This window comes from Thalia democratica, chromosome 9 (genome assembly GCF_965202585.1).
Source record: "Thalia democratica chromosome 9, ktThaDemo2.hap1.1, whole genome shotgun sequence".
Classification (NCBI taxonomy): Eukaryota; Metazoa; Chordata; class Thaliacea; order Salpida; family Salpidae; genus Thalia; species Thalia democratica.
The window spans coordinates 19414342-19433985 of record NC_139173.1 but is presented as its reverse complement, the minus strand read 5'-3'; the positions used below and the strand labels follow the sequence as shown (position 1 = coordinate 19433985).

General features: G+C 24.8%; 1 protein-coding gene across 2 annotated transcripts; it reads left to right on the top strand.

Annotated features, from left to right (window-relative positions):
* The first annotated feature begins 404 nt into the window (after positions 1-404).
* LOC145843998 (uncharacterized) lies at positions 405-19430 on the top strand. 2 transcript variants are annotated; one of them, XM_082951300.1, is made up of 30 exons: positions 405-489; positions 609-808; positions 1079-1268; positions 1693-1818; positions 2680-2802; positions 2907-3026; positions 4815-4934; positions 5230-5346; positions 5410-5523; positions 6032-6145; positions 6320-6436; positions 6501-6614; positions 6986-7102; positions 7767-7863; positions 8010-8083; positions 8190-8308; positions 8992-9094; positions 10198-10280; positions 10812-10940; positions 11482-11613; positions 11989-12128; positions 12932-13061; positions 13337-13440; positions 13681-13781; positions 14342-14415; positions 14474-14596; positions 14977-15111; positions 15457-15602; positions 18467-18602; positions 18920-19430. In XM_082951300.1, the coding sequence occupies exons 1-30, from the start codon at positions 447-449 to the stop codon at positions 19010-19012; spliced, it is 3534 nt and encodes a 1177-aa protein (XP_082807426.1). In that variant the 5' UTR covers positions 405-446; the 3' UTR covers positions 19013-19430. The 2 variants fall into 2 exon arrangements, with proteins under 2 accessions (XP_082807426.1, XP_082807427.1); XM_082951301.1 differs by lacking the exon at positions 2907-3026.
* The last annotated feature ends 214 nt before the right edge of the window (positions 19431-19644 follow it).

The following is a 19644-nucleotide window of genomic DNA, read 5'->3' as shown; positions in this document are numbered from 1 at the left end:
ATATATATTTCGAATATAATGTATAAGAAAAGAAACGTGAAGTATATCATAAAAAATGACGTGAACAGTTGAAAGTCAATTTTACTTCCTAATTAAATAACTTTTATAAGGAAGCGAATTATTGTTTTGGAAATTAAAAAAGCAAACAATTTTTATGATTAGTATATATTTAAAATACCTTACTTTATGCAGTGTAGACATAGAATGTTTTTTTTTAATTGCCCTTGCATGTTCTAATTTATAATGACGTATACACAACTTAAATCACTGTTTCCGTGCAAAATACTGAGATTTTTTTGTTTTATTGCCAAAAATAAACTAGACTGAGTAAGCTCAAAAAGTTTTATTAAGTAAAAAACTAGTTTTTAAACTTTTTTTAATACATTTATTTAAAAAACAAAAAGTTTAGCAGGTTTTTTTGTTACGAAAAACTCTTTAACTGTTCGATGAATTTTTTCTGTCAAGTTGTTATAGTTTTATTCATAACAGGTTAAATAGTTTTTTTTTTTAAACTTACAAACTGATAAAGCTTTTATAATTAAATTATAGTTTAAACTTCAACATAAAGATAGTTATTATTAAATTAACATAAAGTAACTTTTTTACAGTTTCAACGCTTAGTACTGAAGCTTTGGATTATGATTTTATTAATTTAGATGTAAGAGCTGTTACCCAATCAAAAGCAAAAAGTTTGTGTGAAAAAAACAAAACCAAGCTTGTCAGTGTTTTCACAAACGAAATACAGCAAAACCTTTTAGAGTTTTTAGAGAACAAAGTTAAAAAGAGAGTTTGGCTTTCTGCAGAAAAAGTAAGTCTTTGGTGATTTGTTTTAATTTTTCCTTTGTTATGTATTTTTAGATTTTTATGACAAGAACTGCTTTTTTAAAATTAAATTTTTTAAGTTTTAACAACTGGTAGATTCTAAATGAGCTCTACTTACTGCTTTATCTTATTCTTCCTCTAAAATAAGGAGAAATAATAAAACTAGAATAGTTTAAACTTTCAGAATTATAATTTTTAAGTAAATTAACAGAAGATTGTGATTTTCATAACTTGAAACTTTTTACTTTATGAAAAGGATACAAATGATGAAATATGGAAATGGGGTAAAAAACAGAACATTAATAGCTCAGTATTAGAAAACTGGGATGACGACTACAAAAACAAAAGAGATTTGTGCTCTATAATGAGGTATTCACACAACGAAGAAAAACGTGGCAAGTGGCGTGTTTTAAGCTGCAACCAGCCATCTTATGTTGTTTGCATAAGTTAGTTGAGAGTGTTTCTAGCAAATTTTTCATTCGGAACATAAGTAAATTAAAAAAAAAAACTTAGAGATATGCAAAATTAGATACTTTTTTATTAAGTATGAAACTTTTAAGTTTCAACAAAATAACTATAAATACATCTTAGTTATTGTATTAACTACATAAAAAATAGTTTAATATTTGTTTTTACTACTAGAAAATTAAAGTTTTGTCATACAAAGTATATATTTATAAGATTTTCTTAGTGCAAAAACATTTTAAAACGTTTGTTAATGTTGCAACTTTTTTAAGGAAAACCGTAATATTTAAATTACGTACATAACTTATTCTCAAGTAAAACTATCATTATTTAAAATTTAACTACTTGTTATTTTTTTAATTTCATGTATACAGTAAACAAGTGAAGTTTTGTAACTTACTACAGAACATTGCAAGGCTGACAAGTGCAAAAATAGAGGAAGTTGCATGGAAACATTCGAGTATCCCGGGTATAAGTGCGAGCAAGATAAAAATGGAACAGACTTTAATAAAACGATTAACTCAAACAACGGTTTGTTGTACTAAAACTTTATTTTAAGTTGTTTGAACTAAAAAAACTTTTTTCTCTTACCGGTTTATGAGAATTAAATTATTAATTTCGAGTAAAGTAAACTAACTTAAAATTATAAGCTTTACACGTGGATTGCTGAGTAAAACACTATAATTTACCATTTTATTTAAAAAATACTCTATATATGAATTTTATAAACTGAGTTTATAAACTGAGTTTTATAAACTAATTTTTAGTTTTACTAGCTTTTCGACTGCTGTCTAGTTTTATCAACTCTTGTTGAGGTTTTCTAACAAGATAAAGGCTATATTTGTAGTCAAAAAAAGATTTGTTTTTAGTCTTCTAGTTTTTCTTTTCTGATATTAAGATTAAAGTATAGATTTTTTTTAGTTTGTTAACTTAAATGATAAAAATAAATTAAAAAGTTCTAGTTTAAATATTTTAATCTATATGTATTTTATTTTAAAATAGGAATAAAAACATAAATATACTTTACTATATATATATATTTATATCTAAAAAGTATTTTAGACAGTTTTGTTTTATATGTAAGAATTTTACTACACAAAACAGGATTTCTAAAAATTTTTAGTCTAATTCTATTTAAAAAACGTGTACTGTTTGTATTTAAAGTTTAAAAATATTCGTCAGTGGTGAATGAAATTTAATTTTGGTTATAATTTTTAAGTGTTTCGTATTTTGAATTTAAAAAAATACTTCACACTTTTGTGAAAGTAGTTTTGAATCACATTAATAATGTAGTATACTAATATAAATATAGAACTTTTAAAAGCTTATGGTTTGCCATCTTTGATAACCTCACAAATATCACATGTTTATAACTAATAATTTTAATTCAAGACATATGTAACCAAAGACCATGTAATGAAGGGAAAGGTAAAGGGTTTTGCAAACCGACTTCAACACCTCCTTACTATAAATGTGAATGTTACTCACCCTATTATGGACAAAACTGTTCGAACGGTTAGTTTGTATGAAAACCATTAATATATATGTAAATATGTTTTTTATTTGTATATGTAGCTTTTACTATCAAAATGTCTTATAATTTTACTCGAGTACAATAGAATACTGTATTGATGGATATCCATGCGTAAACAATGGCAAATGCGTGATAACTAGTCATGAAGAACCATTTTATACGTGCAACTGTTTAGCACCGTTTTCGGGAATCCATTGTGAAAAAGGTTATAAGCAGTTAAACTGAAATTGGTGCAAAATTTTTCTTGTAATGTTACAAAATAGCATGTATTATTTTAATCAAAGTGCATGTGTTAAGCAAAAAAAGACAGTTTATGATTAAAAAAATACTAATCATACTTCAAATGCTCTAATTTATTTTTAATAGTTATATAAAAATCAATTGTTTAAGTTTTGACTTAGAGTAAAGAAAATTATCGTAATTTAGGTTAAAACTAGGATTCTAGGATCTAAACTTAAGAACTTGTTGTGATAGGATCCGGATCATTACTTTTTTTCTAGCACGTTCCTACCTCGACTATATTTAAAATAGAAATAATAACTTTAACTTTTACTTTTTCAGCTCTTTATTTTAATCAAAAAATAATAATTTAATTTTTTTTTTGTACAATAAATACAGTGTGCACTAAAAAATGTAAACTAATAAGATTTTAGCCGACTATATAGAAGCTTTAGTATAATACATTTTTATACTAATTTATAATTTTTTTTGGAATAGTTGTGAAAATGAGGAGAAAAATATTTTTTAAGTCTAAGTTTAGTACTTAATCTGTTTTATAACTACAACTTTTACAACTTATTCAAAGTATGTGATTTTTTCTTAACTGCTTTTATTGCAGTGTTTTGAAAAATTCACAACTAAAAGCTGTTTTTCAAGGTAATATATCGAATTTTTTCACTTATAACAAAAACAAATAGTCTATAAGTAAGAAAAAATTATTTTTTTGACAGAAAAATAAGAAACTTACTAAAGTTTGTCACTAGTATACTTGCTTTATCTAATAGCTAGTCAAAATTACACGAGCAATACTTTTTTAACACTAAATTTGCAGATTTAGGCATATTTGCATGGGTGACTTTTTGTACAGTTAAATACATTTTTAGTCTTATTATGGAACTTATCTTAGCTTTTCTTTGAACCGTTTTATACTATAATTGCACCGCCTTCCTATGATAGTTAATTTTTAAAATATATAAGGCAATTTTTGTAACTCTAGATTTTTTATATTTAAACAATCTAATTAAATACTTTATATTAGTTTAACATATTTTAAGACAGCTTTATTTTTTTTTACATTCTTTTATTCTTGTATGTTAATAGTATATTGAATAAAATAACTGTTATTAGATATTTTGTATAGTTCTAAATAGTTATGCGGAAAATATTAATATTTTTTGTTAGACTAAGTTAGCTAAAAAGTAATAGTTGATTGGATTATATGGGTGAATCTATAGAAGATGCTTAATGCACAAAAATATTTATTTCTAACTTAATTTATTTAAATAAATTCATATAATTTTTTTTTTATGAAATTTTATTTATCTACGTTAGAATCAATTTTATACTTTATTACAGAATTCTAACAACTTACAACATAAATAACTTGTAAGCTTTTATAGAATTATAATTTTATTATTAAAATAAATAATAACTAGTGTAGGCTCTTTGTTGTGATATATACAAGACTGTTTACATAAATTTTCATAAATTAACTTCAAAGGTAAAACCTGCAAAACTAAAAAAAAACTATTCAAAAATAACTATAGGGGACTCTGAAACAAAAATTAAACAGCAGTAAGTTAAAAAACTTCTCTTAAAGATTTAATTTTATTTTTTAGACAGTAATACTGCTTTAATAAAACAATAAATTCTCATAAAAATTAACTCTACTTAGTTTTCAGACTATATCATTCTTTTTATTTAATTTTATTTATTTAACCGTTTTTTTTTTTCCAAAAGTTTTAAAAGAAAGACTATAACCAAGTTTTATTAGATATATGCCAAGTTAAAAAGCCTTGTATGAACAATGGAACTTGTACATTAGATACAACTCAGCATCCGTTTTATAAATGTCAATGTAAACTTCCTTATTATGGCGATAAATGCGAAAAAAGTTAGTTATTTAAAGAATACTAATACTTAGAGCTAACTTCTACTTACATGAGTAAAAAAACTTAAGTAAATTTATACAAGTTTTCTCTGAAAAAATATAATTTTTCTTAAATACGTTTGCTTTATTTTTTTGAAAACTCGATACTATAAATTGATATTAAATTTATTAATAAAAGTGGTCGGTCTTGTATTATAACTATTATTGTTCTAAACAAACGTTTTATAGCTCATTTCTATTTTTATTAATTTAAATTAAGTTTGTAGAAAAAAATAATATTAATACTGCTTGTTTCAAGAGCACTGTAAAGACGAAGATCCATGTAAAAACAATGCAACGTGCACTCCACTTACCACGAGTCCAGGGTACAGTTGTACGTGCAAGCCCGGCTTTTTTGGACAGTACTGTGGTTTAGGTAAATTAAATTTTAGATATACGGTCAACGATTCTTTTGTTTTTAATTCATTGTTATTCTCAGAGTTTTGTAAAGACCAAAATCCCTGCATTAACGGAAACTGTACCAAACTATCTGGTGAGCCCGGTTACAGGTGTGACTGTGATGGAGGTTACTCTGGAACAAACTGTTCATTGGGTAAAATAGTTTTATTGTTAAACTTAAACTTGTTCCGTGCTTTACCTTCTATTGTATTGGTTTCTGTGGGCTAATTTAAATTAAGTTTTAATTTTTTAAAATAATTTTGCAAAAATAAAATTAAACAGCTTTATTTAGAAAGTAATAATATTCGGTTTTATTTTGTTCTAGTGTACTCTAATACTTATTAGTTTCGAATTTGTTGTTTTATACTTTGCTATAGTATTCATTAAAAAAATTCTGCATTAATAATGTATTTTATTATACAAGTTTCTATGTTCGCCATTTATGATGTTTCTTGTATCTAAATATGTATTTTTATAAATTTTGATTCAAGTTTTAATGTAAAACTAAACCTTGTTCTGGAAAATAATTAAGACTATTTTATACCGATCTTTCTTATTATAAATACTTTATTGTGCAAACAAAAATAATATTTATAGCTAAAAGTATTTATCAGCTATAGTATTAATAACATAATAAAACTAATTATAACAAATTATACAAGATGAGTGTTATAACAATCCATGCAACTCGAAAGGAATATGTAACATAACTTCTATAATGCCATACTACAAATGTACATGTTACCCACCTTTTTATGGAAGTACCTGTAATTACAGTGAGTTTTAACTTTTGTTATCACATACTTTACATCACTATTCTTAGAATGCAACTCTTAAGCACTAAACTTAGGAAAATACTTTATCTAATGTTTTAATTGATTTCTGAAGTATTTACTTAAATTTATAGTATTTCTTTTACTCTTTTTTACATAGCTAAATTTTATTTTTAGAGCATTGTACGCATTCAAACAACTGCACGAATAGCGGCGACTGTGTACCCATAACTGTGAGTCCTGGATACATATGTAACTGCAAAAATGGGTTCAAAGGTGTGGTCTGTGAAATAGGTTCGGAACTTATGTTTTTAGTATAAAACTTAATATCGTAATATAAAGCGAAGTGTCATTGCAGATGCGTGTCACGTGAATCCCTGCAATCACAATGCGAGTTGCGAACTGCAACAAACGCCTCCTTACTACTCGTGTTTGTGCGATGCACCACACTTTGGTTCTTACTGTGAAAAAGGTCAGTTTGCGATTATTATACGGACTAAGTACTTTACATTTATAATTTTTTTTTTGTTATAAATTTACGTACTAATTTGTATTTAGTGACTTAGATACTTCGTTTTGTTTGATTAGAATTTTAAGAGCTATATAACAGAAAAACGACCTATCAAATTTTAAAGTTTATTTAGATTTTTTTAATTATTTTTTGTTGTTTTAAACTAATAAACCAAAGAAGACAAACATTTTATACGTTTTAAAATTAAATTTTGTTAATGCAATAAATTGGGTTAATGTATATCAAAAAATTTAGTGCTATTTAGCTAATTTAAATTACAAAAAAACAATATTAATTGTAGTTCAAACAACACCTAAGTATATAATTAACAGAATACTGTCTTGATGTAAACCCGTGCAAAAACGGAGGATCTTGTGCCAAACAGAACCATGGTTCCGGGTACAAGTGCAACTGTAAAGAAAGTTACTATGGTGATGTCTGTGAAAATGGTGGGAAATATTATAAATCTAAAAATAAGAAATCTCCTTAATTCTACTAGACTGCTTTTTACTTAAGATACTTAAAGTATTTAATACATTATGAAACTAGTATAAAATAAAATGAAACTGTGAAATGACATGTTTTAGTAAAGCATGTTTGTTTTAAGTTTATATCAAATTAAAAATTCTGATGTCTTCACAAGTACAACTACTTTTTAAGGATTATTTTTCAATGATTTTAGGAATATTTAACTAGGTAACCATACGAAAAAAGTAGTGCTATATAATTACTTCGACTCGATTATAACTCATCTTTTCCTTTTTTGTAATTAAACAAAATAAACATTTAGTTTCTAGAACATTGCGATTTTCTGAAAAGCGTATTTATTTTACCTTTTGCATTTGCTAGGTATATTAAATTTTCTTCTTTTTTTTTTAAACTACAACATCTGTTATAGAGTTTTATTTTTGGCCATTAACATTTTTGAAGTAAAACCTTCATGTTAAGTTTTAAAAGTTAGTTTAGTAGATTTTGAAAAAGTAGTTTTTTTTTATCATGCATATTTTCCGCTTTAATAAGCTTGTTCGTTATTCGAAACACTTTATAAATTTTTTAGTTAAGTTTTAATATATTTAAAATTATGTACTATTTTACACTTCTTAACTTTCAAAGCGTCTTCATCTGGAGCAGTAGCCGGGGGAGTTGTTGGATCTCTACTCTTTGTTGTAGTTTTGGCCTTAACAGCTTACTTAGTTGTCGTCAGGAGAAAGTTAGCTAAAAAAAATTAGCTCACTATATGTGTAAAATAAAAATTTTATCTTAACCAAATCAAAATAGCTATTAGTATTGTTGCATGATTATATGTAGCTAACGTACCTGCACTTTAATGCTTTAACTTATTGTTTATTTTTTCAGAAAGCAAAAAGATGGTCTAGTTGCGATCGGTATGGCTGAATGTAATACAAAAGAAGAGTCTTTAAGAAGTGAAGGTCGTTACGTTATTTATAGTGAAACTAAATAAATGCGTTTAAAAAATATTAGTTTTTAAACCGTAATTTAGTTGATAAAACATTTGTTAAAAGTTGGTTTTTACAGGTTTGTTTTACAAAAACGTTACAACTAAAGAAGAAATTCCAGACAAAGAAGGGTTAATCAGAAATCTGGAGCTACTAAGAAAAGATGATTATCGCGAGCTAAGAGAAGAGTATGAAAAGGTTTTTGTTTAAATTAATTACAAGGAGTGTAATTATTTATATATTTGTGTATATTAGGGTTTGCCAAACTCATTTTCATGATGAACCTACTTTGCAGAAATTTTGAAAACAAACACGGTTTTGAAACTAATTATTGATTAACTTTTTGTCCACTTAATAGCCTAAATCTCACACAAAGAGACAATACCGCACTAGACAAAACCCACCTAGAGAACCCTTATTTACCGTTTATTACGTATACCTTTACTATTGAATTACATTTTTAAATAAGAAAGTTCATAAATTGTTGTTATTGAATTGTTTATTGAACGACAAAAATAAAACAAGCGTTCAAAAGTTTTGGTTCAAAGACCTGGTGTACTAAAAACCTTTCGGTTATCGAGTCCGTACATCACGGATACAGTTTAATGTCTTGTCCAGGACTTGTTTTACAAAAATGAAATAAAATAACTTAAAATGTATCTAAACATATCTTTTTTTAATTAAATTATCTAGAAATAAGAGAAAAAAAAGGATTTAGTTTAGAAAATAATATCAACAGAATTATTTAATCCCTGTTACTCTTTATTGACTACTAAAACATTTGTAAAGTTTTTATTTTAATTTCAAGTTTACTCTGAAAAAATTATTAATGAAATAAAATAAAAGGTTTTTGCAACTTTGTAATAAACAAATAATTTTAGTTAAAAGAAGAAACAAACCAGAAACCGCATCTTTTCAAACTTGCCACTATTGGTACAAATCCAGTGAACAAAGGAAAAAATAGATACAAAGACATTGTTCCTTGTTAGTCGAACTTCGAAAATTATTAGTACAAAAACAAATTAATTAAAATCTTATTTATTTCTCAAAACATAACTAGTTTGTTATAATTTCATGCATAAATATGTGTTAGGTTCTTAACTGTTTGTATAAGTACTGTAATATATAAACTTAAGACTAATTCAAACATCAACCCATATATAAGCTACTTGAAGTGTAGCTCTTAAAAAGTTTCATTTCAACTAGTCTTAAACTTGATGGATTAATAAAATAACATTATTATGTTTTGAAGTCGATAAAAACGAAAAAATTTTGTTTAAAAAATTTAAACTTAAAAGTATTTACAGAGCTATAGAGAACAAAAACAGCTAAAAAAGTTAAATCAGAGTTAGTTTACTTACTAAAATCTTTACTTACTACTAATGTTTTTAGTTTTAGCATTTTATGCTTAGTAAGTTTTTAAATGCTTTTTTTATCAAAAAATCTAAAGTAAACATTTTTAAAGTTTACAAAGACTATACTTTTGTTAGAAATATAACAGAACACAAAAAAATTATTGAAAGAAAGTCTAAACGAATTTAAAATATGTGCGTACGTTTACATAATTTAAGTAAAATATTACTATACTTTAAATTTTATTGATTACAATTACATATTTTTGTCTGTTTTGTAAAATGAATTTTTAATTTTAATATTTCTGCTGACCTTCTTTGATCTCTTTATACTAAGTCAAAAATAATAAAGAATTTAATTAGAAAATCACTATATCAAAATAATAATAGATAAATAAAACTATGCTTAAATTATAAAAAACCCGTCTTTCCATTACTTTTCTTAGTTTTAAAATAATTTTATTATTTTTCTAAGTTTATAATATAACCATTAAAAGTTTCTACAAAGAACATAGGTAATTAATTAAAATATTTTTTTTTTGTCTTCTTAAAAATTATTAGAATTTGTTTTCAGTCTTATAAAGTATTACGAATTCAAGCTTTTGTTATTTTTGCTTTTAGTTTTCTCATTCTTTAATTAATTCTTTAAAAAAAAAATATTTTTGTAACCTTTACACTTACTTTAAAAAGTAGAATAACTTTTTTTTCTAACTCATTAATAATAAAACATTACAGTTGATGAAACAAGAATAAAGCTCCCTTATAGCAACAGCGAAGACCCAATCACAGCAAGTTATATTAATGCAAGCTATATACAAGTACGACTTTAAAGTAAAAGATAATAAAATATTTTTTAAACGAAAGTCTGCGTTTTTATTTAAAAAAAACAGTTAAACATGATTAAAACAGATAAAAATAAAACATAATGCACATGAAAAACAATCAAGTAATATTATATTAAAAAAAAATAATATTAGTAATGAAATAATTTTAATAACAAGTAGATAAAATAAAACTTAAGCTATTGGGTTTTTTTTTTCTTGTAACAACATATGAATTCAATCGTTTTCAGAGGAACACTTTAAAATTAAACTCATATACTTTTTTAGCTTTAGCAGTTAAATAAACCATCTATACAGTAATCTATACATGCTTGTTTAAAATGTCTTCTTAGCTTTAGATTTTTAGACAAATTAATAAGCTATAACCCTTGTTCTAAATTTATTTTTCTAATAAAAAACCTAAAAAGCTGTTTAGATAGTTATGTAGTACTCTTGTAAGTTTTTTTTAATTTAACTTACGTTGAAAAAAATAGTATATGTCTTTTAAATTACTTAATCTATTTTCAGCTTTCGGGTAGAACTTTTATTGCAGCTCAAGGTCCTAAAAAAAATACTCTTATAGATTTTTGGAAGATGATATGGTACGAAAAAACTAAATTAGTAATTATGCTGACTAGCATAAAAGAAAAAGGAAAAGTTTGTAAATTAATAAAAAATAAGCATGCACTTTTATAAAAATATTTTAATACAGGATTAAAGTTTTTTTTAGTTGCAGAAAATAATTTAAGAACTCACTAACGAACATTTAACGTACTTTTAAGAGCAAATAAATAATAATAATAATAACTTAGTTGTTTAGACTTAAAACTGCTTTATAGAGTTAAGTTTTTATGTTTATGTCTTAGTTGGTTAAATAAATTTAATTTATATATAAAGCTTATATTAACTTTATTTATCTAAAGCTTATAAGGTTAAAATATTTATTACAAAGCATAAAAAATCACATTTTAAAACTATACTTTAACTTTATGCTATCCACACATTGTACACCTATGTCAATAATGAAACAAAAACTAGATGTTATCCTTGAACTAACTAACTACCTACGACTTAATTTTTAAAACTTTTAACGTAAAAATTAATTTCATTAATCTAGATTTAGCTTACATAGTTGTATGATACTTGTTTAAACCGTACCATTGGATGAAAGACAAAACAAGTTTTATCGTATTTTTAGATAAAGTGCGAGCGCTACTGGCCAGAAACACGAGAAAGCCCCGAAACTTTCGACAACTTTCAAATTAGATTAGAAAGCGAAGTTCATAAAGGGATTTTCTGTAGAAGAAATTTAGTTGTAAACGATGGAACAGTGAGTTGTTAACCGCTCGGTCAAAATAAATTTTACTAATTAAATTTTCTTTTATATGTTATGGTTTATTTGAAATTTTGCAGATTTTGTAAGTCTCTTAGTATTAAATATTAGTTGTTCATTTATAGTTATCTTTAAATTTAAACATTGCCTTGTTTTATTTTTCTAGATTTTCATTTAAAAACTAAAAGAATATATAATGTTTATCTTTTAACTGCTTAAAAAAGAATAGTAGTCAAAACTTGTAATTTAAAATTTTTTTTATTACAATTTTTGACTACTTATTTTTTTTGAGCAACTAAAAAAATGTGTCTTAACTACTTTAACCGTTTATTAAAGCAAAATGCAAAAAACTTTTTTACTTCAACTTTTTAGGAAAGCAGGCAGGTCTGTCAGCTTCACTACACATGCTGGCCGGATCACGGGGTTCCAACCACCACAAGCGGATTGTTCAGTTTGCTTTACGAAATGAACGAGATTGACGATGGTACAGACTTGACCGTTGTTCATTGCAGGTAGGGACTCTTATTCATGTACAATTTTTTTACTCATCATTATGGAGTACATTTGTACCGCTCACGCGGTAATTGTCTCTTTTTTACTTTCTTCTTTTTTCTCAAGCGAGTATAAATTCAACAGTCTCGAGTAATTTACAGTTCAGTTCTTTTAGTTTTTACTGCATTGCAGCGGTCTGAACTCAGTGCAGCTTTTCGCTGCACTTAAGTTTTAATGGTTTCAATCTTGTAGTCGAATTGATTTCGATTTTAGAATACTTTTTGAGTTTGGTTTAAACATTTAGTGTTTAGTTTCTTTTATTCGAGATTGTCGTCTTTTAAAAGAATGGATAATTTGGTTTATTAGTGTAATGTTGTGCAGTATTTTATCATCTTTTCGTTTCGCAAATTCATTGTAAATATAATCATTATCACAGATTCGAACTCAGTTTAAATTAGTATAAGTAACTGATTTATTAAACATTTAGTAAATATTAAGTAATTCATATTAGTTTATATAAGTCGACTATAACTTAAGCGTTATCTCGGGGACTTCTATTATACAAGTTAGAGCGCACGTTGCGTTATAAACCAGGCCAATGATAGTGTATAAGTAGAATTTTTTGTTGATAGCGACACATTAACAAGCTTAGCCTTTTTTTTACAGAAAAAACTTCTACAGTCTTTCTACATTTAGAAAGTAGTTTTTTTCCTTTAATTAAAAATTGCTAAACTAGGTAGCTTTAGTCTCGAAAACTAGTCTTTACATGGTAAAAAATATCATCATATTTTATGCATTTTTTTTAATATCATTGTGTTTACAGTGCAGGTGTTGGAAGGACGGGAACATTTATGCAATTGGAAGAATTAGTAAGAAATAACAGTTATTTTAAAAGCATCTACAAAAATATCTATCAAATGAGAAATCAAAGAGTGTATATGGTTCAGAGCGATGTAAGATAAACATAGTTTTTCACTTTTAAAAATCAGTTTTTTCACATTAGAGATATTTTTTCTTAAGTTAGACTGAACAGACGGAAAAGTTTAAATTAAATTGAAAATGTTGCTATTGAAGTTAGCAATTAATATGTTAATTAATTTTTACTAATAACATGGTATCATTTTAGTTATACAAGTTTGTGCTGTATTAACTAGTTTTTTTAATTTATAACCTTTTAGAAACTTGAAAACCAGTAAAATATTTAAAAAATCATTTAAATATTTTACAGGAACAATATATATTTTTGCACAAACTTATAACGGAGCAGCACTTGCTTAGAACTAGTTGCTATTCAGCTGAAGATATTTACAACTTAGTTGATTACTACAAAACGTTAGTTTTAAAAACTTTTTTTGTTTTACTAATATTATTATTAGCAATTTTTAGACAGAATATTTAAAACTTAACTGTTTTAAAAAAGTATAAAAAACAACCATCTTAAATAAAATTTACTAAATTTAAACTCCCTAAAATTGTTTTAATTAGTCAAAAAAAATATTGTGATTTAAAATAAGAGTTTGGTTTTAATTTTTTTGATCTTACCAACTTTACATCTCATTTTTGTAATTTAAGTTACCCGTGTCAGCTATCTGAAGAGTTCGATACAAGTACATTAGTAAAACCTCAGTACAAAAGTTTTGTTAAAGCAGAAGAACTTCCAGATCTAAAGCTGTGTAAGTTTTTTTTTAATTTTTAGAAAATTACAACAAAAACGATTTTTAAAAAATAAAAAACATAAGACGAAAAATCTTAATCGTATATCAACGATGATGATAAACAGAAGTTAAAAACAATAGTTTACCGATTTTAAGGACTAACCTCAAAATAGAAAAATAAATAATTTTCTAGTATATTATTAATATCGTTACAGTTATTGTTAACATTATTTTGTGTAAACTTTTTTTGTTTGGTTTGTCGATACTGCTATAACATAAAATACTTATTTTAAAAACATTAAATAAAGTAAGAACTGTTTGACATTTCTATTAACCTTTGAAATAACTTTTCGTTTTCCAAAACAACTTTTAGACTTTATTTGAGAACTTAGTTTTTGCACTGTACAATACAATTCGTAATACTCTCTTAAACATGTTTTTTTAACTTTTTTTTCTTGTAGCACTCCAAACTTTTTGTACAACTAGTTACAAAAAACATGTATGAAATACATTAAAAAAAAATTAACGTATTTCAAAACATTATTTTTTAAGTATAATTTTGTCATTTTAATTTGAAGACAAACACTCGAAGATAAAATTCAACTGTACAATGGATGGGAAGATAATTTACTACGACGGATCTTTTGTTGAAGTAAGGGTTTTTAAATCAAAAAATGTAAAACCATATAATAAATTCAAAAATTTATAAGGTGTACGGGATTTCTAACAAAGTAATGATCTTTGCAAACCCGAATGATACTCTGATCGACAGTTTTTGGTTGTGCGCGGAAGTCAATGACGCCAATGTAGTTTTAACAATTGGAGAAGATAAGGTACACTTTATAAGTAGATGAATAATAAAAAAGATCATAATATTGTTACTATAAATCATTATGTAATTATTTTGATGGTTAATATGCTAGCTTTAGTTTTTTTTTTATAATTCTTTAAAAAGTAAGAAGCGAATAATTTGAAAAAAAAGTTTTTATATTACAACAGACCTTATACTTTTTGTTTTAGTAAACTTTGCTTTCATGTTTTTTCTTCTTATTTTAATCGAACCTAAACTTTAAACGTTTTTACAAAGTTGGTGTAAATTTTGTTTTAAAGTTTTTTTTATAAAAACATGTTTTAAGTAAATTTCTATATTGACAGAAACTTTGTAAATTTAATTAGTTTTAATTGGTGTATTAACAAAACAGTTCTTTGACAGAATTCTGGTTTTCTACCAGATGTGGGAAAAAGTAAAATTTTAGCTCCAATGTGCAGCTTAACTTTAGAAAGTGAAGACTGTATTAGCGAGTGGCTCGTTCAAAGAAAACTCATAATAAAAATTAGAAATAAAGAAGTTGGTTTTATTTTACATTTTTAATCTAAGAAATTCAAAAATATTTATCATTCGGACTACAAGCGATTGTTTTAAAACAACACGTTCATTAGTATTTACAAAATAAATATATATAAAAATTTTTTTTAACAAGAATCTTTTATACCCTATTATCTATTAATTTTACAAAAATATTATAAAGCTTTATCTTCTATTTGTTACATTTTTATTAACTAAATTTAAAAAAAATCACTAAAGATATTTTCCTAGATTTGTATGGTTGAGTTTTTAGTTGATAAACTTTGTCTGCACTGCATCCTAACTAATAAAGATTAAAAAGCTAGCTTAATTTTATTTCAAATTTAGGTAAATCTAGTTCAACTAGAATTAGTGTCTTTTCCTCAACCAGATGATCTGGTGCCATTAGTCGAAGTTTTTTATCAAGTTGAAACTCTGCTTTTAAATATGCAAAGTAAAGCTTTTCCAAGCAGTTCTTTAATTGTTCATAGCAGGTAGTCTATTTCAATCTAATCTATGTTTTTTTTTAAACGTGCTATATTGTAGTTGTCATAAGGTAGTACTGTAATTAAAACAGCTATTAACTTGTTTGTTCGGCAAGATGTTGTCAAATTGAAAAACACTTACTTTATCATTAGCTTTAACCTAATGCTTTAGAAGCTAAAGTTACAAGAAATTTATGTATTAAAATAATTTTTTTAAATAAAAGTCATTCCTAACTTAGCCAATGCACTTTAAAACAGTATTCTTTATAATGTTAAGTAAAATTTTGTGCTGTAAATTATTAAGTTTGGGGTTAGTTATGAATCATTAGTTGGGGAATTAGTTTTGTTCAATTTTTCGTTATGTTTAGCGTGATATTTTTCTTAAACTTTTAAAGTCTCTTCTTAACTAACTTTCTATTTAAGGTTACACTAGTTTTAGTGTCTTTTGAACATACAACAAACAAAATATATTTTGATTAAAAATACTAAATATAAATAATAATAAGAAAACTAACTTTTGTTTTTTGAAACGTTAATTATCAACGATGTTTTTAAAAAAAAACCGATGGAAAGAAAGTTTAAAGAATATTGTAACAACAACTTTAAAAGTATTTAATTTATTAAAGCTAACAATAAGCCTCTTTTTCAACTCCATTACACTACTTTATCAAGTCTAACCGGTTTGTTAATGTAAGCCGGTTAAAAAACTGTGGGAATACTTTATTTTATGTAAAAAAGATACATAGGAAGTTGTTAGTTTTAATAAATTAGTTGTATTTAGAATCAATGAAAATAGAATACGTTATAAGAAGTAAAACTTAAATATTTGAAAACTTATATTAAGTACAGTTAAGCTGTAGCAATTTATAGGAACACTATTTGCTTCTTCTATGTATTACAAAAAAAACTAAAATGAAAGTTACAATAGTTTTAAATATTAAAATTAAGTAAACATTTATAGTGATAAAATTATAAACATTTTACTTTCTTTATAACTTTTAGTCTATGGGTGGGAAACGTACAGCCCGTAGGCCGGATTTAGTCTTTCAACATACTTATTAAATCTGCGACGTTATATTAAGCTAAAGGATTTTATAAGAATCAAGTAAAATGCTCATTAATAAAAAATAGTTAAGATCAAGCTAATGAGTATGAGTTTGAGAACAAAGGAGAGCTTGTTAACTATTTGTTTAAGTTTTTTTTAACTTTTATGTTGTAATTTTTTTATATCACATTGTCTACACAGATCTGTCTTAAATAGACATTGAAAGGTATCCGTGGTGTGCGACTCGATAACCGAAAGGTTTTTTCGTGCACCAAGTACTACGACCAAATATTTTGAACGTATTTTTGTCGTTCAAACTATATACATATATAATTTTATAACAAATCTGGCCCGCAAAAGCTTTTTTCTCTTAAATAAAGGCCGCTGGCTTGTTGGCTGCCAGAATTAAATCTTTTTTTTTTGCTAATTGACCTTTAAATAACATAAAACTCATAAACTAATTGTTAAGTGTTTGAACAACTTTACAAGTATTTTACTTTTTAAATTAAATAAATTTGTTAATAAACAAAACAAAAGTTCATCTTAATACAACACTAATATTCTTAAAATTACTTTATTTTCTTTTTATGTACATTAAGTGGTAAAATGTATTAAGCATAAGTCTTTACTTCTCACTAAAACACGTTGTTGTAAAATATTAATAAAAAGTAAACAAAATCTAGTTATGTAAAACTAGATAAAATTTCATAACTAGTTTAATTTAAATTTTCAATTGTAAAAACAACTCTTTTAGCAAAAATATTAATAATACAAATTTCAAATAAACACATAGGGAAAGGCTTAATCATGTTTTACGTAATTTACTATTAGCAACAATGTGCTTTTCTCGTACTTATTAAGTTTTATTTATAAATATATAAGAACAATTGCTTTTGCAGTAAAATTATACAAGCATAATGATTACATAATTAAATTGTGTTTAGTATTTATTAATATAAAAAACTGTTTAAATTTGAAAACTTTATCTAGTTAGAATAAAAAAAATCATCACATATTGTTAAAAAGTATAATGAAATTTACAATATCATACAAACCTGTTTAACGTATCAACTAATTTTAAAAAAATCGGAAAAACTTGTGTATTATAAACTTTACCTGTTTTAATTTTAAATAAAAATCCTAAATAGTTAGACTGATACAACGGTTCAACGTGACTATGTTTGCCTGACGAGTTCTTATGAGGACGAATCCAAGTCGCAAATTGAGCACTGATTTTTGTTGATTGTGCGGTTTAGTATTGTGCAAAATAAAACAATAAGTAAAATTTGCATAAACTACCGTAATCTAAGCTGAAACGCATGAATCTTCGAGTATTGACAATATTTCAACATATTAAGTAGTTTACTAAAATAAGGTAAAATTTCCAGAATTTATTGTTAAGACAACATTATCATAGATGTTTTATTATGATAGTTAGATAAAATTTACACTTGTTATAACCAAAAAAAAAGTAGTTAAAACTTAAAAACTGCTAAAATTTACAAAACAAAAAATTAGATGTTTATTGTCATGAAAAGTTGGTGAACACTAGACAATATAAGTACTATCTCCTTGCAAAGTTCGGTAATTATATATTGTTTTTTTATTTCTAACGTAAATTAGTATATTGTTTTCTATGCTATAATATAATCAATAAGTAAACATTCATTTTCAATAAAATCTTCACCAAGATACAACTTTATAAATACAGCTGTTTTTAATAATTTCATTTAAAGCAGAACGATTAATACATATATTGAAAAAAAATTCAATTTTTTTATAAAGAAGTTTTTTTTTTAATTTATATCTAAAACTTGAAATAAAAAAGGCAAGGAGAAGATTTTAGCGGACTTTTTGTTGGTATTTGGAACATATTCAGAAGTTTGGAGACCGATAATAAGTTTGATGTAATAAGAACTAATAAAGATTTACATGACATGAGGTATAATGCAATTCAAAACAAAGTTAGTTTTTCTTCTGTATAAATGTTGACAACTGTTTTTTTTAGGTAGTTTGTAAAAATTAATTTTAAGTTATAGAAAATAAAAACACATTAATTAATGCTTAATTAAAAAAAAGTTTAAAAACACAACTTTATTATTATCTTTTAATGTTGTAAACGTTCATATTATGTTTTACTATACAGTGTTTAAATGTTGTTATTTAAAAAACTAAAGTTTCGATTTACATTCAAAAAAGAAATCTAGTCTTATATTTAAACTTATTGAAAAAAATTCATAACAAAGTTTTTGTTATAATTTTACCACTTAATTTTTTTCAGGAAAACTACTCGTATTACTACAATTTTTTAAAGTGTTACGCGGATGTTCTGTTTTTTAGAGAAGAAGAGAATGAAATGATTGAAAAATTTTAGCTTGAACGTAATTGAGTATTAATGCTTGAAATCATATAAAAAGATGGTTTTATTTGAGGGTTTGGTAATAATATGTGAAATATACAAGATAAAAGTTTAGTATCTCTGCAACGTATCAGATAAAACAAAAAATCTATTTTAACAATGCTAGAAACCAAGTTTTTGTCATTTTGTACAAAAAGCTAATCGTTTGCACAACTTAATTTTTTTAGCCAGTATACGTTAGTAAAAAAACTTGTGTTTCCTAGTCTTTAATTAAAATATCATTTTAGTTTTTTGAAAACTATTTGCTAAGCAAGCTCCAACGTATTCTTTAGTTTAATTTTTAATTTTTTTAATTGAGAATATTTTAATCGTGTTTGCTTATTTAGTTGATTTTTTTAATCAAACTTAAAAATTACTTTATTTAGGTCCTAAAAAATATTCTTACCAAATGCTATTATTTTAAAAATTGTTAAACTTAAAAATAATACGTTTTATCAGCTTTGAATATTTCCTTTTCAATATAACGTTTTATTTTTTGAAAAATGTTCTTTTACTAAGAGTTTATTTATTCTTAAAACTTTTAAATAGATTAATAGTTAAAATAAGAAGTTTTTCTTTTTAAGCCTTTACACTTAAATTAGTAAAAA